Raw genomic sequence first — 23,998 nt, 5'->3', positions numbered from 1 at the left:
TCAGGAAAGGCAAAAGAACAACAATTTTCATGTTTAAAATGAGAGCTGAATTTTTCAGGCAGCTCTGAAAGGTGAGCTGTGGAATCTGGGAGCTGGGGGTGTGTGCAGGTGTGATGGGCTGGTTTCCTGTGACAGTGCACGGGGGTTTTCCAATGCCTGCATTTGCCAGATGAGCTTTTCTGCTAAAATAATTGTATAAATAAGAACTGGGAATCTTCTGGGAGTGTGAGGGAGGTGCCTCCCCCACCTGCAGCTCCCAGCAAAGCACCTGGGAGGGGCAGGGGTGGAAACCCAGCAGGTTGCCCAGAGCTCTGTGAATGTGTTTTGGAGACTGGACCCTTTTGGGGCAGTTTGATGTTTCTAACATCACTTAAAGTCATCTCCTTCTTTGCAGCCAGCACAGGACCTGGAGAGCAGCCCCAGACCCAGTGGCTCCAGTCACAAAGGAATGGGGTGAGCTGGTGCAGACACCCAAGGGCAGAAGCTGTGGATGCAGATCCAGTTTTGGGCAGGGAGTGAGGAAGGCAGAAGGTGCAGCAGGCAGGGCAGGGCACCAGCCAACTGCTTTGATTTCGGCTTATTGCACTGCCAAGGACCACGAGCTGAGGGGAGATGAATTTGTGGCTTTGACCATGTCAAAGAACTCAGATTGCCCTTCTGTAAATGGCTTTGATTTGGCTTTTTATTGGCAGCTTAGACCTTCTCCTGCCACTTCTCCAATGGCCTTCCCTTCCCTTCCCTTCCCTTCCCTTCCCTTCCCCCTTCTAAGTGCTGCATCAGTGGTGCCCTGGCTATAGATTTCCTTTGCCTCCTAAAAGCTGTTGGAGGGTAGGAGGAATTCCCAAACCTCCAGGTAGAAGGCAGCAGTTTTGTTAATCAGTGTTAATTAGAATGAGCTGGTTTGGCCTCAGTGGAAGCAGCTCTGGAGCAGGAGAAGAGTTGAATGTATAAAATCAGGGATGTGAAACTGTGGGAGCTCAATGCCAAGGATGTGTTCAGGGTTTTGCTGAGTTGGAGTTAAAGACAAGGAGTAAGCACTGATACTATGGAAAATATGTATTTTGGGATTCTTTCACATCTTCTAATTGCAAACATTGCATTAGGTGCTGTTTGTGGGATTAGGACCAAATTTGGCCAAACTGTTTCTAAATGCTGAGGGACAGATAGCTCCAGGATCCCAGCACTGGATGAGTTTTGAGGTCCTTCCACCCCAAACCAGTCTGGGACTCTGATGGTTCAGGGTTATTGATGAGAGCAAAGTTTTGGGTTGGTTTTTCCCCAGTCTGGGAGATTCTGCCCCAGGATAGGTTATTTCAGTGCCTTTGCTGCCCTTAAGTGCTGCCCAGCTGCAGGCAGGGAGCAACAATTTCTGGGAATGTGAATTTGGGCAGTGTTTTGTAGAACAGAACTTGTGGATTTTTTAAAACTGCCAGGCAAGAATCTCTAAAACACATTACAAGCCCTCAATTTGGGGTTTAATGGTTCTCTTAATTCCCAGTGAATTCCTCAGTGAGAGCCTGCCAGCCACTATTCGGTCTCACCTGTGAAAATGTCAGTGCCACCTTTCTGAGCAGTGCGACTGGGATGAGGAGGTTTTGCAGCTCAGCTGCAGCACTGAAGTGCTCAGATGTGTTTCAGGTGGGGATTGGGAACCTTTCCATGGCATCCCTTGTCCCATGGAGGTTACGTACACTCTCATCCCACAGCTCAGGGGAGGTTTGGGGCTGTCTTCAATCCCCACCTTAACATTTCCACCTCCTGCCGCTGCATCTGGCACCCAGATGTTGCAGCTTGTCCTCACCCTTCCCTGCTCTGCCTCAGGCTGTTAAATCAGCACCTTTTCTCTGATTGAAATTCCTGATTAAAGCTGAAGTGGAGTGAAAGTGCTCCTGGCTCTTTTGGCACGTGGTGCTCTGTAGGAAAAGGGCACAGAGGGCAGAGTTGTTCCTCCCCTCCCTGGGGTAAAGCCAGCAGCAGCTCCTGGCACAGGACTGGAGTTTTTCTCTTTCCTTCCCACTGCTGATTTTCCACAAGCAGGAAGCCTCTGCAGAGACACAGCATAAATGCACTGTAGGTTTGTCTGAGAATCAGAGGGCAGCTGGGTTGGAATTCTTGGAGCATGTCCTGAGGGAATGAACTCAGGGCAGCTCCTGGTGTGGTTCCCCAGCCTTGGGATGTGCAGATGATCCCTTGGCAAAGGTTCCCTGCTAAGCCAACTTCTTTTTAGGGCTGCAGACACTGACATCCCCTCCCTCCAGTGTTTCCCAGCCTGCAGATTCCATCAGTGTGGATTTGTTAAAGGCTGCAGCCTGCTGGAGCTGTGCCAGGGCAAACTGCAGATCCTTTCCCCCTGGAATGTGACACTGCTCAGCTTCGAGGCAAAACACAAGGAAGGCTCAGCCCCAGGGCACAGAACTCCTGGAGTGTGGGACAGTGTGGGCTCCTCCTGAGCCAAATGGGAATGGCGGAGCCCTTGGCATTCCCTGGGCCAGGTGCTACTTTGCCTGAGGAGTTGGCAGCAGCTCCCTCTGCTCCCAGCTGCATTTTTATCCTTCAGGATACAAACTCACTCTGCAGAGCAGGGTGCAGGCAGGTCCCTCCTGAGCCAAATGGGAATGGTGGAGTGTCATGGTTTTACATGAGAGACATTTAGGGAAGTGATGGAAAGCTCCTAGCCACTGTGACATGCCTCTGTGAAAAACACGTGTTAAAGATGAAAGTAGAAAATAAGAGAGACTTCACAACAATTACAGATGTCCCCAAGCAGCTACTATTTGTGACAAAATTGAGAACCATGAAAAAGCTTTTTTTTTCATTGTAAAAAAGTCTCCATAACATTAACAAGAAAGACTTCTCTCCCTAAGTAAGCTGAAAAAAACCCTATTCCACAAATAGTAAACTAACTAAAATTTTAAGTTTTGTTTCTTTACATTGTCAGCAAGGGAAAAAAGTTGTAAAGCAAAGAGAAGTGTTCTGAAAGTTTTATTCTAATTCTTACTACTCTTTCTTGTAGTTACTGTTAATAAATCATCTTTGTACCCTTTTAAAATTTTGAACCTACTTTACCTTTCTCCTAATTCTACCTCACAGCAAGGAGTAAATACACTAGTAATTAACCAACCCTAAACCCACCACACTCATTAGTACATTAACCAAAAAATCTCAAAATTAGCAAAATTTCAAATCAACAAACCAAAAGCACTCCATGGAGCCCTTGGCATTCCCTGGGCCAGATGCCACCTTGCCCAAGGAGTTGGCAGCAGCTCCCTCTGCTCCCAGCTGCATTTTTATCCATCAGGATACAAACCCACCCTGCAGAGCTGGGTGCAGGCAGGTTCCTCCTGGGACTGGGGGAGCAGAGTTCCCTCATCCCCTCCCTCTGAGCCCTGGAGTTGTTGCCAGGTGGTTGTGGCTGGCAGGAAAGCCCTGCAGATACAGGAGTGCCCATTCCTGCAGGCTGCTCTGTGTGCAGCAGGGAATGAGGGTCTGCTCCTTGGCATGGCACTGGAGGGGCAGAAGGCCCTGTTTCCTGCACTTGCTCTGCCCTTGAATGCTGACATCAAACAAGCTCCCCTGTGTGCAGTGCAGAATGAAATCCTGGCTCTCAGGTCCAGTTCTTCCTGGGCTGATGCCACCTGGACACAGGGCTGAGCCCTTCACCCCAACTCATCACCCCATTGTCAGGTGACAGCACAGGAGCTGCCTGGGATGGCCCCTGGTGCTCAGCCTGGGAGCCAAACACATTTTTTAAAGCTTTTCCTTCTACATTTCACACAGGAAGGTGAACTCCTGCTGCCCAGGAACTTGCTGAGGGTTTTGCTAATGACTTTGAATGGGTCTTGAATCCAAGTCCCCCCTGGGAGAGGAGGCTCCAGAAGGCTGGAACCCCTCTGCTCTGGAGCCAGGCTGGGAGAGCTAGAGGTGTTCAGGGTAGAGATGAAAAGGTTTTGGAGAGACCTCAGAGCCCCTTCCGGGGCCTAAAGGGGCTCCAGGAGAGCTGGAGAGGGACTGGGGACAAGGCATGGAGGGACAGGACACAGGGAATGGCTCCCACTGCCAGAGGGCAGGGCTGGATGGGATATTGGGAATTAGGAATTGTGCCCTGGGAGGGTGGGCAGGCCCGGGCACAGGGTGCCCAGAGCAGCTGTGGCTGCCCCTGGATCCCTGGCAGTGCCCAAGGCCAGGCTGGACACTGAGGCTGGGAGCAGCCTGGGACAGTGGAAGGTATCCCTAAACATGGCAAGGGCTTGAAGGGGGTGATGTCTAAAATCCCTTTAAATCTCTTTAAATCCAAGCCATTCTGGGATTTTGTGATTTAAGAAAAGTCAATGCATTTTGCATTTGGTAATTTTAAGACCCCCCCCCCCCCCCCGAAACAACAAGCTAAAGCAAACTAGAAAAGCAACACCAGCACGCTCCCCACTCAAAAAAAGAATGTAGAAACCACAAGCAGCTGTTCCAGAGGGGGCTCCTGGTGAGTGTGCCCCATCCCAGCAGAAGTCAGCCAAGGCTGAGCTGGTGCTCAGGGTTTGAAGTCAGGAGCTATCTGCAGCACTTCCCTGGCTGCCCTGTGCTCAGCATTGCTTCACTCTGCCTTTTCAAGAGCTCTTGAATCACTTCGTGCTTCCCAGCTTGTGCAGCTGTGGGAGGAAACACAGATTGCCAGGGTCCCTTGGTGTGATCAGTGTCCCTGGGATGGGGTGGCAGCTTTGGGAGCTGTTGGCTCAGGGTGCCTGACCCTTGGACATGCAGTTGGGATAAATCTCTGCCAGCATCAGCCTCTGTGCTTTGTGCTTGTGTGGATCTGCACTAATCCAGGAGGAGGTGAATCCAAACCATCCTCTCCACCCCTGAGTTCCCTTACCTGGCAATCATCTTTACCAAGCTTGCATTTGCATTGCACTGCAGTTTTCCCCATTTCCATTTTTCTTTTCTATCAGCTTTGCTCGGTGTTTTAAACAAAACAAACCCCAGCAGTGAGCAATGAGTGACATTTGCTGTTAAAGGCCCAGGATGGATCTGCTGCTTTCCCAGGAATTGTGCTGCTGTGCCAGGGATGCATGAAGGGGAGATAAAGCTGGGAGCTCCCTCCTCACCAATAGCTGCTATCAAGGAGGTGTCACAATAAATGCATTACTCAGCTCCTCGAGGTGCTTACGGGGCTGTTCTGCTGCTCCCTCATTTCCCAGGGAGTGCAGCTGCTCCAGCTGTCAATAACCATTCCTCACACCCTGTGATGGGCATAGAAATCACTCCCCCAAACTCTGTCTGCAGGAATATCCCTGCAATCCCTAGGACTTGAGGCTCCTGAATCATTCCCAGCCATTGCAGGGATGTGGCAGAGAGCACTTGGGGCTGTGCAAACCCCACTGCTGATGGCATCACCCACCACAGGCTTCCAGCAGTGCCTGGAATGTGGAGCTGAGGAGGGGCTGGTGTTTAGGAGCTGCTGCTGAGGGATTGGAGGGAACTGGGACCAGTGGGTGAATTGTGGTTGTACTGGAGGTTGAACATGATTCTGCAAAATCACCCTGAAATCACCCCAAAACCATACCAAAATCACCCCAAAGTCACCCCAGAGTCACCCTGTGGTGGCAGAGGGGCTCTGGGGTGCTTCCCCAGCTCAGACTGACCTTACCATGGCCTCAGCCTTTCCCTGCTCTGCTGTTCCTGCTGTTTCCTAGGAGCTAACAGGGACTTGTGCTCTTTTCTGCCTGTCTAGGGAATCACTTCTCAGCCCAGCTTTGTGGCAGTTCCCTTTGTGTGTTTGTCCCCAGATGCACAGCTCAGGCTTGCAGCATCTTTGTTCCGGCAATGATTTGCTCAGGGAGATTTCTCTCCTGATTTCTGCAGTTTGGCTTGAGTGTTCAGAGATTAAAAATGGTGTTTCAGCTGCAAACAGAGCAGGTTTGTTCTGCAGAGATGCTCACCTGAGCCCATCTTCACCTTCAAAAGTCAGTTTATTGTAGTTTCTTTCATCTGATGTCACTTGGAGCAAGTGTAGGAGTATTTTGGTGGCAGATAGGTCAGAAATCACTGCCCAAGTCCCAGTTTGGGTACCAAGCTCAGGCTCAGGGTGTTAATCCTGATCCTTCAGCCCCAGCTCAGTGCTTTAACCCGTACATGGTTGTTGTTGTGCCTGAGACAAAGAGAACTTTGTTTACCTGTGAAATTTGCTCATTGTGATTTTTATGTTCAGTGGAAAGGAAGAACATGACTCCAGATCAGCTGCTTGGCTGCCCTTGAGAAAAAATATATTCATGTTAAAAACAGCAAAGTAAATAACACGTCCCTGTTAAGTGCCTGATAGTTATACGTATTACATCCCAGAGTAATTATCATTTAATTAGCACTCTGGCAGCAGTGAAAGGAGATGGAGTTACAGTGCAGTTCTTGCTGGAGAGTCATGTTCTTGATGAGGAATTCCTGCATTCCTGGAAGGGAGTGTGAGCAGTCACAGAAGCCAACCCCCCCAGGGCAGCAGAGACCCCAAACCTGCAGGGTTCCCTTTGCAGTGACCACAAGGAATAAGGTGTTCCTCCCTCAAGGGGAGTGGATTTAGGATTAGATTTGGGATTAGATGAGCACGTGCAGTCCTGGCCACCCAAACTGGTCACCATGTGAGGGGTTTCTAAGGAGATATGTTTGACCCCTTTTTTCTTTGCCTTTTCCTGCACTTTATTTTGTTGTCAGTCAGGCTGTAAGTGCCAGGTGTTAAAGAAATCCATGTTATTCCTCTTTGAATATTTTTATATTCAATACCAATATCTCTTTCCTTTTTATTCCACCTGATCTTTAGGGTTTGGGGTGGAGGTATTGAAATGAGATGGTCTGCAAGATTCCAGTCCAAACTCTCCTCTGAAAAAAAAGGCCACAAAATCTTTCCCCTTCACAGGGGTGAAATCTCTGCATCCATGTGCTGTCACTGGAGGCTTTGAAGAGATGCAAACTCAAATTCTTAAATCTGGGATTTATAATCAGACTTTATTGTCCTCTCGAGGAGCTGAGGACTGGTTTGAAGGTGCTGTGATTGTTAAATCCCAGGATCTGCTGAGGCTCCTCCTGCTCTGCTCCAGCTGCCAATGAGCTGGATTGCAGTGGCTGCCAATTAGCACAAATGAGCTTTTAAACTATTTCTGGGGGAACTTTGAAGCTACTGGCTGACTTTGCCCTGGGGAGTTGTGCATCCCTGCTGTGGAATAAATAGGTCTGATTTGCATAGGCAAACACTGCCAGTTTAATGGAGATTCCCGTGGGACTGAAGTCCCCAAGGAGCTCTGAGGAGGTGCTTGAGGCTGGATTGAGGTGACTGATGTCCCTGTTTGGGGTTGATTTGGGGTGTGCTCTCCTTCCCTGTCCTGTTCCTGAGCAGGGATCCACGGGTGGGGACTCTTGGATTCCCTCACCTCCTGAGGGAAAATTCAGGTTGAAATTTCCAACTGCTTGCTTTTGTCAGACCTTTATCTCCTGCTGGTGGCCGTGCTGCAACCGCTGGGACAGCAGCAACCATCCTGGCCCTGCTGGAGCCAGGCTGGGCTCAGCTCCTGGGCTGCTCACAGGGTGTTCTGGAGCCTCTCTGTGCAGAGCATGTGGAACAGAGATTTCCAGAGCTGCTCTGAGGGTCACACCTTCATGGGACCAGCACAGAGGGAAAATAAAACCAGGTTCACCAGATCTCGAGCCTTCCTCTCTCCTCATCTCTGCTGATCCCCTGATCTCTGGGCTCCCTTTGTGCCCTGCCTTGATTTGCAGTGGCTTTCCAGGCAGGGAAAGTGTTTTTCTTGCATCTTTTATGCATTTTTCAGTGGCTTCCAGTATGAGCCAGTGCACAAATGAAAATCTTGCTCTGCTTTATCTCAGCCCCAAGCCTGAGACTCTGTGTGGCCTCTCCTGCGGGAGTGTCCTAATAAATCACGGAGAGTGATCACAATTATTCCCCAGTTCTGCCTTTGTGGACAAATGGGGCCTGTTAAGGGTCAAACTTCCAGCATGCAGATATTTGCAGATGAGCTGTAGGGGCTGTGGGAAGGAGTCTCAGTACCTGAGATCTGGGGAGGCACCTGGACAGGTCCTTGTGTGCCAAAGGGGCCCCCAGGTGTGAAGGACAGGGCATCCCTGAGTGTCCCCAGCAGCAGGAAATGGCTCAGGTGAGGAGCCCTCTTCCAAGGGAGAACCTGCCATTGCAACTATTTCCTCTATTCCTCCACAGCAGCCAGTCTCATTTGAAGGTGATTGTCAAATTCACTCTGGCCAGGGTGCCTTTTCTGGGGTTTGTACTCTGGGACTCAGAGTGCAGCCCCCAAATGCTGCCCCTGCTGTGACAGAGCACTGGAGATGTCACCTGCAGTTATTTCCAGTGATGGAGAACAGCTCCAAACACCTTTTGCACATTCTTATGGCTCTGAGCAAGGCTCATCCCAGCTCAGGGCTCTTGGCCTGGAAGGGTTTTCCCTAAAGGTGCCTTTAGTGAGGTCCCAGCAGGGTGGGTGTGGGAGCTGGATGGGCTCTTGGCATGAGGGCTCCTGCTGTGGGAATGGGATCAGCCCAATCCTTGGGCTGGGGTTTTACATCAGGTGACAAAACATTGAGAGCTGGGGACAATTTCTCCCTGCACACGAGCATTTTGGCAGCCTAGAGCAGCACATCCATCTGGGGACCCCTGTACAAAGTGCCTGGGCTGTGAAGGAGGTGTCCAAGCATCCAGGGATCTTCAGTGCTGGGACATCCTTGGGCTTTGAGAGCACACCAGGAAGGAAAAGGCTTTCAGGCAGTGGCTGAGGCACCAGTTTCATCCTGGAGGGGAAGTTTTGTCATTGAGCTTGGATGAGGTAATCAAAATCAGCAGTGGTTCCCAGGCTGTGTCTGGGCACAGGGTGGGCACCAGCTTTTGATGCTGCTTTAGCAGCAAGGGCTGGGAAGCAGCAAAGCCTTGCTCAGAAAGTTGTTAACCACAGTGCTTTTCTCATCAGAGACTCAGGGGTCTGGCACCCATGGCAATATCAGCAGTAAATTGAGCAGCTCCAAAGGGAAAACACTGAACTGATTTGTAAATGGTTTTTCTCAAGAGCATCCAGGTGTTAAACTCACCTGACAGAGGAGAAAACAGAGCTACAAAGGAGTTAAATGCTTTGCCTCAAGTTCTAGAGCAGGCAGAGAACAGTGACAAAGTCAAATGTGTATTCACAAGGTCGCAGGCATGGGTGGATGTAAGAAGTATTTTTAAAAATCCAGTTTTCACAACCTCCTTGCCATTAAAGTTTAAGTGGTATTAATCTCCAGTAAATTCAGCAAAGCCATTCAATCCAGCATCTCTTTTATGTGGTATCTCTTATTTTTAATTTGTTTCACAGGTTCTGTGGTACTTAGCAACAGCAGGGAAATAAACCCATTGGAAACAGACAATTAACCAAGGGCACTGGGGCAGGGAAACAGAATTGTTCAAGGAACAGCTCGTGGAGATGCTGCCCTGGGGATGAGATTAAGGAAGGGATGCTGCTGGGGACTGAAATGCCATTCCTTCATGGACATTTGGTTACATCCCTGGGAAAGACATCCAGCTTTCTCCATCCCCCTGGCGGTGAAGGGGAGCTGGGAGCATGGCTCTTCCAGCTCCTGCCTTGCACCATGGTGTCCCACAGGAATGTGGGATTCCCCTTTGGAGATGTGCTCTGTGTGTGACACCAGATTTGGGGCTTTTGCCATCAGGCTCCTGCCTGGGCAGCGCCTCCCCTGCCTGCCCTGGCCTCTGGCACTCGGCTCTTCCTGCAGAAATCCAGGGCTGAGGTCACTAACAAAGCAAACCCTGCTCCATGGAAGGCATCCTGCATCCTGCCTGGGGTGTTTGGGGTTGGGAGGAGCTGGGATGGGGTAAGGAAGGGGTGAGATGGAGGTACCACGTGCTTGGGGTTGTGGCTGATGTGAGAAACAACTGCTCACTTTTAAAATTTTAAAGGTTTATTAAACCTTAACAAAAAATACAACAAAAGAACTAAATAAGGAAAAATTACAGTGCTGGGAGCCCCCATGACTATGAGCCACGTGCTCATCTTCAAAATGGATGCTCCACCTTTTATACCCTTAGCCCCTCCTCCAGTCCTGTCAGTGACTCCTTCCTTGCCATCCAGGGGTGCAGATCACTTTCTTACACCTTGATTTGGGGTCAGCTGTTGCCATGGTAACAACCCAACCCTCCCAAATGCCCTGAGCACCAGGGCCATCCCATGATAGCAGTGCAAGGGGGAGGACACACTGCAGTAAGACAACTGTACATCTACAAACCTTCTCTCAACACACTCATAATGTTCAGCCCTTCATTGTGAGAGCCACCATCTCATTAGCCACCTGTAGCCCTGAGGAGCCCGTGGGGAGAAGGCTGGGAGGGCCAGGGCCAGGCAGGAGGCTCTCCTCATGCTCACCCTCTCCTGGTGTGGCCCAGCCCTGTCTGAGGACGGGGGTGGGATGAAGCTGAGGGACACAATGGCAGGTGGGGCAGGGCCAGCTGGCTCTGGGGCTCTGCTCTGCTCTGCTCTGCTCTGCCTGAGCCCATTTCCCTGTGCAGGGATTCTCTTGTCCCGCTGCAATCCCATTTCAGGGAAGGGGCTGACTGCAGCTCCAGGCTCTGCCTGCCCCTCCAGGCACCCCAGGGACAGGCCAGGCTCCACAGGCCACTTCCCAAGGGAGTGGGTGCTCCAGAAGGCAAGTGTCACTGGAACCAGGTCTGCTGCTTTCTGGTGACTTTTTACTTCCTCCAGTTCCCCTCCTCCTCCCTCCCTCTGAGGGAGCAGAGGTTTCCTCCGTGGCTTTGAGGAGGGGCGGCTGCAGGTGCCCTGAGAACAGGATGTCCTCTCGGGGTGGTGGCAGCCCCAGGGTGGCCTGGGGACACCCAGCAGGGATGCTGCTCCTCAGCAGCCCAGGGCTGTCCTGCAGTGGGCTGGGCTGGTCAGGGAGAGTCAGAGCTGGAGGCTCTGTGCTGGCATCCCTGACTGCCACAGCTGCAGTGGGGCAGAGGCTTTGGGTGGGTTCTGTCCCACTGGGATCTGCCCTGGGGCAGGCTCTGCCTGTCCCTGTTTCATGACCAGAGGGGTCAATCCTTAATGCCCTGTCCTTGCATTAAATTTCCATACAAACATGCACTTGTTTAAACCTGTGTTACTCATCGCAGACTTTAATATTTTTTAAATTATTCTCTGAGCACAGAGGGGACAGCAGTGAGTTGTTTCTTTTGCAGGCAGCTCCTTAATCTTGCCTCTGGCCAAGAGAAAATCCAGTGTTTTATCACAGAGTGTCACATGAAAATAAAGGTGGTGTTCTTCCCTTCCCTGCTGTCATCAGGGAAATCATTGACAGGCCACTAATTAAAGCCACAGGCCTTAATTTGATAATTTACCTGACATTTTCTGCATATTGGGAGTTGGTTGAATTTCAGCCCTGGAGCTCAGAGGCTCCCAGAGTTCCCTGCTGAGATGCTGGATCCCACCAGTGAGCCCCAGCTAGGTGGTGGAGGTACAGAGAGGCAGCAGGAGTGGGAAAGCCCAAAGTGGAAAATGGGATTGTTCAGCCTAGGGAACAGGAGGTGGTTGGGGACCTCCCAGCACCTGGCAGGGTCTGGAGGGGACACAGGGAAGGCAGAGGGGGACCCTGCACCAGGAACTGGAGGGACAGGACAAGGAGAACGGGGTCAAACTGCCCAGGGTTAGATGGGATAGGAATTGTTCCCTGTGAGGGTGGGCAGGCCCTGGCACAGGTTATTCCATGGATTCCCCATCCCTGGCAGTGCCCAAGGCCACGCTGGACAGGGCTTGGAGCAAGCTGGGTAGGTGGAAGGTGTCCCTGCTGGGTGGAACTGGATGAGTTTTAACCCATTCCATGATTCCATCCATGATTGTAAGGTGTGTGACTTCATTGTGTTGAAATAGGAATGGCAAGGTTGGGAGAGGGACAAAGAAATTCCTTCTGGGCAGGAGCAGGACTGCCCCAAATGCTGCCTTGTGGTGAGGAAGGTGAGCAACTCCATGATCCAAGTTTATTAGAGCCAGCAGCAGCTTAACAGGAATTGGACACCCTGGAAGTTCTTCCAGTCTGTTCTCAGCCTCTTGCAGCCAATGGTAAATGCACTAATTATTTTTTTAATATCTTTTTTCTACATATTTTATAACCTGCTCTTTAGTGTAAAATTGGAAGCCAAATCCAATTGTGGGGGAAAATTAATTTCCTTGAATTGAAGGGGCAATCTCCTTGAGACTTTTTAATCATTAGATGATAACTATGAGCTAAAGAAAGGCAGACCATTAAAGCAACTTAATAGAGCAGGATAAACGTTTTTCCTTGTATCTCCTTCATCTTTATTTAGAGATCCACAAGAAGGATATTTCATAAAAGCTGCTTTTCTTGACCTTTCTTCACTTGTTCTATAGAAGAACCAAGCAAAAGAATGGCAAGGAAGTAACACTGTGGAGTTCTCGATACAAACCCAGTAATTCTGTTCAGCATCTCTGCTCTTCCTTCCTACCAAATTCTGCTTTCCTTTCTCATTAAAGGGAGAATAGCTATCAGACAACTAAAAATGCATTCGGCTGAGCTGGGTGATTTTTAAAAACAAGCTGTGTAAATGCTTTTAATTAAGGGGCAGAGGAACAAGAGGCTTTATCAGCTCTTTGTCTGCAGGCCATTATTTCGTTGGGGATGAGCAATCCATTATTGTCAGCGGCCACCTTTTTGAGGGATTTACTCCCAAATCAAATGGTGTTTTTATTTAAATTGTTGAGTGCTGCTTGATTCCTCATTTATTTAATGTGGAGGCATTGTTATGGAGGAGAATGGAGCACTTAATTTGGATTGCTGGAGGGAGCAGGAGCGGTGCCTCGGGAGCTGCCTGGAGTCCTGGACTGGAACAGGACGTGCAGCAGAGTGGGGAGGGGGAAAACAAAGGTGAAGTTGCTAAATTCCAGTTAAGCTATTTACAAGAGAATTTTGGGAAGGATTGATGGCTCTGTGCTTTATAAAGTGAAGTCATGTTGTGAAGTCTAAGGAAAAAAATCCCTCCCTGGCAGGGTGGGCAGGCCCTGGCACAGGGTGCCCAGAGCAGCTGGGGCTGCCCCTGGATCCCTGGCAGTGCCCAAGGCCAGGCTGGATGGGGCTTGGAGCACCTGGAGCAGTGGAAGGTGTCCCTGCCATGGCAGGGGTGGCACTGGGTGGAATTTAAGGTCCCTTCCCACCCAACCCATCCCATGATTTATAAATAACAATAAAAGAAGCTCTCAGGGTACAGCTCCTGTTCAAGGCTCCTGAGCTGTTTCCCGCCCAGAAAACCTCATTTACCTGGTTGAGAGTTCCCACTGATCCACATTATTGGGTCCAAAATGCAGTTTCCTTTGTCTGAAACTTTCTCCTGGATTCTTTTTCTAGCTTTTACTTCTTCTCTGAGTGCCTCTAACAGTTTTTGACAGAAGTCAGAGGTTTCCACACCTGTTCCCAATGGAGGAGATGAACTGGGTTGTTCATACCCTGGATAAAACCAGAGCAATTTTCCTTTCTCTTAAATTCCAGGAGGTAATCTAGGATAATGGAACTATTAGATTTGGCATCTGTAAGGTGGTTATCATTTCAGAAGGAATTGTTTCTGTTAATGGCAGTTAACTTGCTACAAATAAAGCAAGAGAATTGAAATCTTAAGTACCAGAGTGGCAGCAAACCATGAAACATTATCCTGCTCCATGGAAGGAAGGCTGAGCCAGCTGTCAGGGAAGAAATCTATTGGAAAAACCCTCTGATGGATTCCAATTGGAACTAATTTAACATGGCAGCAGAATCCAGCTCTTCTACTGTCTATTAGAAATATTACAATGTCTATAAATAATAATATTAAAGTGGGCAAAAGCTTTCATCCAAGGAACTTTTCATCAGGATGAGTTTGGTGGCTGTTGGTGGAGCTGAGTTGTGAAATCCTTGGAATTCCTGAGCTGCCCTGGCCACCCCAGGAGCTCCTCTGGCAGATTTGGCACCGTGTGAGGTGTGGATGGAGAGCTGGGGGTGGGCCGTGCTGTCTGTGAGCCAGGTCTGGCAGAATTCAGGGCTGTCTCCACCTCTGCAGGACAAACCTGCTCAGTCCAGCCTTGGACATGCTCCATGGCATGGACAGGGCTGGAATGGGCTTTGGCCGGGATTTGGGGGCTGCTGTTACCACACAGGATCCTGTCACCCCATTCCTGCCTCGAGAGCAGCTTCCCTCTGGAGAGCAGGCATTCCTGGGGGCTGTGGGATTTCCATGGGCTCACAAAGGTGATGATGGGCATCCCATCCCCCTGTTCAGAGCTCGGGGCTCAGCGTGGGCAGGGGAGTCCTAGAGCTACCAGAAAATCAACCTCTGGCAGGACCTTGTGTTGGGGTGTTGGGGGTCTTCATGGCAAACACCTCGCTGTAAAATTCACTGGCACCTCCCTGCTGGACTGAGTGAGTCCCTGGATTTTTCCTTTACAGCACAGATTCAAAGAGCAGCAGTCAAATGGGAGAATGCTTTTTCTATTTCTGTTCCAGCACAGAAAATGTCCCAGGGGCAAACTGTGCACACACCATGGCAGCAGCAGCAGCTGAGAGTGTCCCCGAGCAGCACGAGCAGAACCACGTGGGACTGTGCAGTGCTGGGCTCTGGGCAAAGTGCAGTTTTATGGAGAGGGTCAGAAGGGCTAAGCACTCAAAAAATCCCCTGAAATGTGATCTCAGAGTGTGTGAATCAGAACTGCATCCTCATCTCAGGGCAGCTGGAGCAGCTGGAGAGCTGGTCCAGGGGTTTGTGAGTAATGAGGGTCATTAGTAAACACAACCATCTATAATGTCCTTAAAATTGCACAGTTATGACAAATTAACTCCTGGCACTGTGATTTTCCTCCCTCCTTATGCTATTCCACTGATGCTCCCAGTTTTCTGGGTTATTTCCCTGCCCAGCCCTGTCTGTGGCTTCCCCTGCAGTATGAGCTGCGAGCTCTGAGCTGGAGGGCACGAGGTGCAGGATGGATGTGGCAACTTGGTCTCTAACCCAGAGCCCTGCTGATACTGGGGGAACTGAGAAATGACTTTACACATGCTTCTCCAAACAGTTTTTAAAGGATTTGCATCTACAAATTTGCAGTGAGCTTGCTGCTGGTGGCCATGGCTCCTTTGTGATTCCAGCTGGAAACGCTCTGTCCTTGAATACCCTAAAAATACCTGTGCTAAAGTCTACTCCATTCCAGACATGCTGGAAGTAAGAGAATGGAAAGGCCATTCTTGTATTTCCTTAATTTATGGCAGAGTTGTGCCCTTGCCCACAGACAAGGTATTTCCAGTAAAGCACAGCCTGAGAGCTCCTCCATAATTGTCTGGGTTTGAACAGAAAGGTGTCTGCTAAGGAAGGCAGGAGCCTCCTCTGAAATGGAAAATGTAAACCCACTCCCTCTGAATTATTCTGAAATTAAGGGGCTATCAGAAAAAGATATGGGAGTAGGAATAACAGTTCTTTACTAGGAAAATTAAAAATACAAATTCAATAGTACAAAAAAAGAAATAAAACCACTGCCAGAGTCCCATGGACAGGAGAGATCTCCTGGAGGGAGGATTGGCTGTGGGAGAGATAAAGAAAACTGCCCCATGAACAGTAGAGAACTGCCCCAGGTCTGACAGATGGGGATAGAATTCACACCTCCATTTCTAACCTAAGACAAAAGGAAAGGCCATTATTATTTTCCTTCATTTATGGCAGAGCTGTGCCCTTGCCCACAGACACCCTGAGGTATTTCCAGTAAAGCAAGGCCTGAGAGCTCCTCCATAAAAACTCCAGGAGAACCTTCCTCCAGTCTGTACAGTCTGAAATGATCTTGGATTTTGGACCATTTATTGCAGTGGTAAAACAATGTCCTCAAAGGCCCATAGCCATGAAATCTTTGAATGAGCAGAGGTGGGAGGCAGCTGAGGCTGGCAGCTGAGCAGCAATGAGCCTGTGGGGCAGCAGGGATGGGGCAGTGTCCCTAAATGTCACCCCTGTGCTTCTCTCCGTGCAGGACCCCGGCCATGATCGGCTGCTCCTTCGTGGTCAACAGGAAGTTCTTCGGGGAGATCGGGCTGCTGGACCCTGGCATGGACGTGTACGGAGGGGAGAACATCGAGCTGGGCATCAAGGTTGGTGCCATTGGGTAGCTAAATGTCACCCCACAGCGTTCTCAGGAGCCCAGAGGTGTCACTGAGTTAACAGGAACAGTTACTGGGATCCTTCAGGGGAGCTGGGAGGTGCTGGCATTCACAGCATTTTAATTCACTTTACATGAGAAAAATTACTCGGTTTTGGGGATGAGTTTAATTTTTTTCCTTGGATTCCAATCTGTGTGACCTGATGTAAAAAGCTGCTGGAATGAAATGGCATTTCCAGCTTGAACCTGGCTGTTTTGTCACTGTGTTGTTGGAAGTTACAGGGATCTTTAATAGCAGGAAAAACACAGTTGGGTGAACAGTGTTTGGGGATGCTGGGGCTCCTCTGAGTGTCTCAAGAAGACCCAAAGTCTGCAAATATTCTCCAGGCATTTAGCATCTGCAAATAAAACGTGTTCACAGCCACAAAAGCAGCTTTGAACAGTAAAACTCTACAAGGCAGGATTTCAGAGCTGCCTCAGTGCCTCCCCCCTGACAACATCCCTTGATTACTGTGTACAGTATTAGATCTGGCTTAGTGATTCAAGTGTTTACACACACTGAAGTGATTCATAAGTGATGAATTCCATGTTCAGAGTAACCTGGGATGGCAGAGTCTGTGGAGATTCTTCCAAGCATGGTTTGGAGTACACTTGTGCATTAATGAGCTGATAGGGGGAGGCTGGAGACTTCTAACTGGAAAATTGCATTGATTGTGCTGTTGTAAAAATGAAAAATTATTGTTCAGCTCAGAGATTCACCAGAGGATATTTGCTTTGCTGGCAAGGCACAGGAAACTTAGGAAATCTGTTGTTTTTTGGCTATGGGGAGCAATAATCTCACTTAAACAAGGGAGTGGAAATTAAAGGCTTTCAATGTGCCACAGAGCTCCTCTCCTTGTGAAGAAATTACTGCTCATCCTGCAGTGGGGCTGCAGAGATCTCTCTCCAAACCCAGCTCCTCTCATGCCTCTCCTGGTTTGTTTGGATTTGGGATTTTTGGTCTCATTGTGGAGCTGCTCTTCTCACAGTAATTTCAGCTAATTTGCCTGGTTTGGGGGGATTTCATTGAAGATTGGCTTCTTAACTGGAAAAATTGGATGGATGTCTCAGAGAAAGTGGTGAGCATTTGTCCTCTTCTTGTTCATGTACTGAATATTTTAGAAAGGCCAATTAACATCTTTGTGGGGGAAAAAACACCCTTCTCTTCCCCAAGTGACTTTCCCAAGCTTGAGTTTCCAAGCCATAATTTTCACACTCATGCTGCGTGTTCTGGTCAAGGTTTTTAAATTACTGGTGGTTTTGAGAGCCAAAATACTTAGAAGTCTGTCTTGTAAGGCTGCACAGAAAGTAGAATTTTAAAGACTCTTGAGCTCCAAAAATCTCTTTGTGGGTGTTTAGCTGTTTTGCCTGATAAGTGGCTATCTGAAGTCTCAAAGGTAACTTGGGGGTTCCGTGGTCATTTCAGCAATTCCTGGATGAAAGTAAATCCAGAAAGTGTTTCTTTTTGATGACGGTGCAAATTCCATCGTCACTCTGAGAATTCTGGGGCACTTTTATATGTTTTATGGATATGATTGTCCCTCTCTGCTCTGCACTGCTGCAGCCTCACCTCAAATCCTGGCAGCAGTTTTGGCACCAAAATATCTGAAAAGTCTAAAGCCAGAACTGCCCAAAGAACAAAAACAAAGTAATAAATCCATTGAGGCTACAAGAAGGACATGGAAAATTTGAAGTGTTTCAGGCAAAGCACAGGCAAACCTGTTATGGGAAATTAATTTGAGGAATCTGAATAACAAATGGAAATAAAGAATTGAGGAGGTTGGGTTGGACTAACCTGGAAGGGCCAAAGCCGTGTACAAGAGTCCTGATTTATTAATGTGCTTCAGGGTGGGGGAATCCCATCCCTGAGGGGTTTAACAGTGGGGATGTGGCACTGGGAGACATGGTGCTGGTGGCACTGGTGGCCTTGGCAGATCTGAGGGCACAGTTGAACTCAAAGATCTCAGAGAAACTTTCCACCCTAAAGAATTTCATGATTCTGTGAGTGCTGTAAAATGAACTGTACTGTGCCTGTTGTGGGGAAATATCTGAGCCTTGTGTTTCTTTCAGCTGCTGAGTTCAGAGAGCAAAATGAGAAAAGTCCTGCAGGAGCCTCTTAAATCCCCCTAAAAGCCCAAACCCAGCTCTGTTAGGGCCATTCTCAGGGTGGCCCTGGGCTCCTGTGTGCCACTCTGGGATTCCACAATTCCATTCCCTCATCCTGGGGAGCCCTGGGTGCTGTCCCCTTCTGACCCAGCTCAGCTCCTGCTCTCTCTGAACAAGCTTTGGGCCAGCTCTTTAACCCTTTCCTGTTCTGGAGGAGTTTCTGCTCTGATTTCATCTACCTGGTGCCCAGCTCTCATAGTTTGAAAGTGCTGCTGCTGCTGTGGGTCTCTGGCAGCTCCAAGTGGGAATTTTGGCACAGAGCCTTCATTCCCCATCCCTGCTCCTTCTGCTGGGAAGTTTTCATTTCTTTTGGAGCTGTCTGTGGCCCTGGGTTTCAGTGAGTGTGACTAAGTGGGAAGGCTGCCTGTGCTCTTGTGCTCTGCAGGGAGGCTTAATGGCTTTTCATGGTTAGTCACAGGCATTCCTTAAAGATGCTCCATAAAATTGTGTGGATCTGCCGGAATGAAGATGCCAAAGTCCGTGCCATGGCTGCTGCCACGCTTTCAGAGTCTGGGATGGGCTGCAAGGTTGTTTTCAGCGTATTTTGTGCTTGTGTCATGCATTGCTAATTAAAGTTATTTGAGTTGTCTTTTCGAGATTAATTCAATCAATAGGGATATTATTACTACTTTGATGGTATCATTTGTACAAATTGTCACTTGAAGAAAGCAATTAACTGAGAATGCTTATTAGCTGATCCATCCCACACCTTATTTGTGCTGTAGGAATCGATTATTGGATTCATTAAGTCAAGCACAATTCAGGGATCCCTTTGAGGTTTAACCACTGACTTGAGCTGCTTTTACTGCTGCTGTTAAATTGGCTGAGGGTCGGCCTGGAGCCTTAAAAGTTTTTCCAGAAGAAAAGCATGGCATCTCCTCTTAATATCCCAGACTTTTTTCCCCCAGACTTGTCCTCTAAATCCAGCAAGGCAGATCACTGGTGCTGCCAAGCCAGAGGAGTTATGTGCACAGAGCACATGGAGTGGCATTCCCATGGTATGGGAATCATGGAATGGTTGGGTTGGGAGGGATTTAAAAAACCATCTCATTCCACCCCTGCCACCTCCCACTGTCCCAGGCTGCTCCAAGCCCCAGTGTCCAGCCTGGCCTTGGGCACTGCCAGGGATCCAGGGGCAGCCACAGCTGCTCTGGGCACCCTGTGCCAGGGCCTGCCCACCCTCCCAGGGCACAATTCCTAATTCCCAATATCCCATCCATCCCTGCCCTCTGGCAGTGGGAGCCATTCCCTGTGTCCTGTCCCTCCATGCCTTGTCCCCAGCCCCTCTCCAGCTCTCCTGGAGCCCCTTTAGGCCCTGCAAGGGGCTCTGAGCTCTCCCTGGATCCTCCTCCTCTCCAGGTGAGCACCCCCAGCTCTCCCAGCCTGGCTCCATGTCCTTCCTGTGCTGGGACCCCAGAGCTGCACTCCCTCCTGCAGGGAATGAAACTCTGGGCTCACCTACCAAGGAAAGAAATGGTGGAGTTAGAGCAAAATGTGGAAAAAGCAACAAGGAAACCATTAAAACCTGGAGAAATTGTCTTTATCAGCCATGGCAGCTGCATCTGGCACTGCTCTGTGGGATGGGGCTGTGTGGGGTTGGATCAGCTCTCCTTCTTCCATCTCCAGGCACAAGGAGCATGGAGCAGCTACTCCAGACCTGCTGATGCCTTGCAGGACCTTGGGGACTCCTGCAGTTCAGCAAATATTAAAAAACCTCAAAAAACATTAAGAGAGGTTGAAACAATCAAACAAAAAACCCCACAACCCAAATTTGCCAGCAATATAAACTCAAGACCAGTATTTTATAAGTATTTTGTCTGTCACACACCAAATTCCAGTTAGAAATTAGGGCTTAAGGATGTTTCCAAATAAAAATCAAGTTAATTTGGAGAGAAATAAGACTAGGGTAAGACTGACCTTGGAAAAGCTCTTAGAAATACTGATATATACAGGAATACACAACCTCCATCTGTTTATTTGTACCTGCACCCCTGGAAGAGGAGATTTTGCTCTTCAGAGTGATTATGGTGTGGTGGGAAGAAATATTTCCACCCCTGAACAATATCCAATCACTGCCTGTATTTATTTGAAGAGCAGGAATCAGCACAAGTGTGAGTTCAGCTCTGAGCTTTGGCATTTGAGCTGTCAGCTCAGGATTTACAGGGGTGCTCGAGGGTGCTTTAGCTGGAGCTCTGCTCTCGTGTTCTAAAGTGATAAAATGCTTTTCATCCCAACCTCTTGCATGGAGCTGGAGCTGTGTTTGAATTGTTTTGAGCAGGAGGTCCTGGGGTTGTGGCTGACCCTCCTGAGGAAGAGGTGGCACGAGGCTCCTGGCTCACTTCCCTCCTGAGAGCAAAGGGTTTGTCATGCTTGCTGTCTGCTGGCAGATGGGACAGCTAGAGCAGGGAGGAAGGACTGATTTTCAGCCCAGCTGATTCTCCTGTTGTCCCTGACAAGTTGATTTTTATGCTGGGAAGACTCTGATCATCTTTGCTGGGAAATGTGATGGCTCTGCCCGTGCAATAACTGTGTGAGAGTCACTGGTGGGTGAAGAAATCCATTTCAGGACTCAGCCATGCCTTGTTGTCACTTGAAACTCTGGCAGGTGTCAGCTTTTTACTGATTTTCATGGGGCTGGAGCCTCTGGCAGGCGGTGGTTGGGATTTGTCAGGGGTTGGTTTAACACTGGACCAGGTCAGAGCCTTTCCAGGGGTCTGGATGGTAAAATCCAGATGTGGAGAGCAGGAACAGCAGCCCTGGGGCTGTTGGGCTGTGGAGCCAGGACAAGGGGCTGGGCAGGTTTATGGATAGGGCAGAGTTTGCTTTCTTTGTGCCCTTCAGCAGTGGGTTTCAGAAACCCTGAGGGAGCTCCTGCTGTGCTCAGCTGTGCTCTGACTGCTCCTCCCCAGCAGCACTCTCCCAGGTTGCTCTTTCTGCTGCATTTTGGTGAGGTCTGAACTTCCCCTGCTGTAGGATTTGGCTCTCACTGACTCTGTCCACTGAGGCTGCTCCAGGGACTCCTTGGACAGGTGCTCCCAGCCCAGCTGGGGACACCAAAGACACCTCCAGTGTCCCCAGGACAGCTGGGTTTTGGTTTTCCATCCCACACTCTTTTTCTTGGGCATGACTTCCATCACTTGAACTTCTCCTGGGCTTCCAGCTCTCCATCCTCTGTGGGCCAAGAGGTGGCAAAGGAGGCACCTGAGTCTGCATTTCCCCCTTCCACTGAGGGCCACGTGTTCCTGGGACACCTCCAGGGATGGGGACTCCAAACCCCCCTGGGCAGTTCCAGGGCCTGACAGCCCTTTCCAGGGAGAAATTCCTCCTGGTGTCAAGGCTGGTGCAGCTTGAGGCTGTGTCCCTTGTTCCCTGGGGTGCTCAGGAACGCCTTCAGCTGCATCCCCAGGGATCCCTCAGTGCTGCCCCATCCAGGACTTGTCCCCAGCCACTCCTTGCTGCTGTGGGGAGGATTCAGGGACTTCCCTGCAGCAGGAGCTGCCATGGGGGTGCCAGCAGGGAAATAAATAAATCATTTGAATTCCATCTTGCCAGCATCCTCCAAGGCACACTGCTCCCCTTCTTTCTTGGCCCCCTGGGCCAGCCCTGCCTGTCCCATTGCCTGGGCCATGGCCACACTGCCAGCCCTGAGATCTCATTACAGTGGGATGAGCTGTGCAGCCCTGGCTCCCCCAGTGCCTGGAGGCTGCAATTTGGTCAGGAATTGCTGAGCTGCAGCAGTTAGGCCCTCTGGAAGCTGTTTTATAGCAGCTCTCCCTGGAGGACAACTGTCCTCCAAAGTACTCCTGGGTGCCTGGAACAAGCACTGCAATCTGCCCTCCCTCTTCCCTGGGCAAGGTGAGCATCAGCACATTTGTTCTGTGCGTGTGCTGCAGTGTCTGGGATATAAATTACCCCATAAACCAGGAAAATCAGCCTTGTCTCTCCCTAAAATCCAACTCCCAGCAAAACTGAACTTTGTCTTCTGACAAAAAAACACTCCTGGGAAATGCCAAGGAAAATGTGACACCAAGAAATGAGGCTCATCACGAACTGAGGTGAGGAATGAGGAGTTTTTTCATCCCATTATTTTCCTAAAGCCTTTGGAAAGTTTCCTGCCTGTCATGACTGCAAAGCAAGGGGATTTTTTTCCTTTGTATCTGTCCTTTCTTAGGAGCAGACTCACTTATGATGCACCTGCTGGGGCTGTGGGACACACAGGTCCCTTCCCACCTCAGCCAGAGCCACGAAGTTGATTTTTTCCCTCTTCTGGAGTCTGGTGGCTCAGGCAGGGCAGGAGCAGCCCTGTCTCACTGAGTGTTGCCTTTTTCCAGGGATAAGACTACAGATTGACTACAGATTTCCCCTAAGCTCAAGGATTATTCCTGGTAAGATGTAATCAATGCTGTTGCACTCCTGTGATTTTCAACCCAAACCTCAGAGTTAAAAATCCCAAGCAGCTTTTAGTGTGTTTGGGGTCTCTGTGAGGCTTTGCTGTTGTCCTCTCTCAAGGACTTTGAGGTCAAACGTGTTCCTTTTTACAAACAACCCCCTGTTTCGAGGCTCTCAGAGCTGGTTAAGCTGCATTTCCTTCTCATCTGAAGTCCTCCTGGACAGGGAATGCAGCTGGAAGGCAGCTGACAGCCTGATGGGATGGCAGGGAGCAGACTGACAGCACATCCCTGCCCACCTCCACGCCAGCCCTGCAGAGTCAGCAGGAAATGGCAGTGACAGTGACAGAGTTTGTGACCCAGCCCTGGAGGAGGCAGCTGCACTCCCAGGTTCAGGGAGGCCTTTCTGCCTCCTCCTCCCCCATCCCATGTGCCTGCAGCACCCAGCATCTCCTCCTGGATGCCCCTTGGACACCCAAATCCCTTGCATACCCCAGTCCTTGCTTTTGGGATCCCTGGAGAGCCCCGTGTTTGGTGTCAGGGCCAGGCTGGATGGGTGCTGTCCTTCCCAGCCCCCCAAAATCCCCGTGTTTGTGGCAGTCCCTGCTCCTTCACCTGTGGTGGGGTTGGGCGCTGTCATTGTCACTGCTAGTAATGAAGGGATGGTACTGTTTTGGGCTAAGAACAGTTCATTGCTCAGACAAACATCAGTCTCAGAGGCTGTGAGATTTTAGAGGAGCAAGCACTCAGCCATAGCTCAGAGCAGTCACAAGGCAATACAGAACTTTCTAACCCAGTAGGGTTTATTTTGCTTTTCTAACCTATCACCTTTACTCATTTCTGCTGCACTGTGGGTACTTTTGTCCAATGGCTTCTCTCATGTGCACACAGATTACAACGTTCCATTATAACCTCTAAACTCTTAGCTACTCTACACAACCACACTCCTGCATTATAAACCCTTCACCATCTCATCAATGCAGTTTCTCACTTACTTATGGTGATGCCTTGTGGAGGCTGACCTAGAACAGAGACTAGACAGAGCTAAAGAATAAAGTAGGGATTTATTAAGAGGCCTCAAACAGATCCACCTTGGGCAGCACAACCCAAAATGGTCACAAAATGCACGACTGGTCATGGGGTCTCTCCCTTTTGTAAGTTCTGCTCCATTTGTATATTGGAGTTAATTGTCCAATTACAGCTCCAGCCCATGCAGTCCCATCCTGTTTGTTTTTCTCTCTTCAGCCC

General features: G+C 49.6%; 1 protein-coding gene across 1 annotated transcript in view; it reads left to right on the top strand.

Annotated features, from left to right (window-relative positions):
- The window catches only part of GALNT17 (polypeptide N-acetylgalactosaminyltransferase 17), a 207,801-nt gene that overhangs the window by 119,848 nt on the left and 63,955 nt on the right, over positions 1-23,998 (top strand). The window contains exon 6 of the mRNA XM_041425040.1: positions 16,032-16,149. Within this exon, the coding sequence (XP_041280974.1) occupies positions 16,032-16,149 (118 nt within the window). The remainder of the gene's footprint in view (positions 1-16,031; positions 16,150-23,998) is intronic.

The sequence above is a fragment of the Onychostruthus taczanowskii genome, unplaced genomic scaffold (genome assembly GCF_017590055.1).
Source record: "Onychostruthus taczanowskii isolate IOZ18803 unplaced genomic scaffold, ASM1759005v1 scaffold86, whole genome shotgun sequence".
Taxonomy (NCBI): domain Eukaryota; kingdom Metazoa; phylum Chordata; class Aves; order Passeriformes; family Passeridae; genus Onychostruthus; species Onychostruthus taczanowskii.
This window is presented reverse-complemented; position numbering and strand designations above follow the sequence as displayed.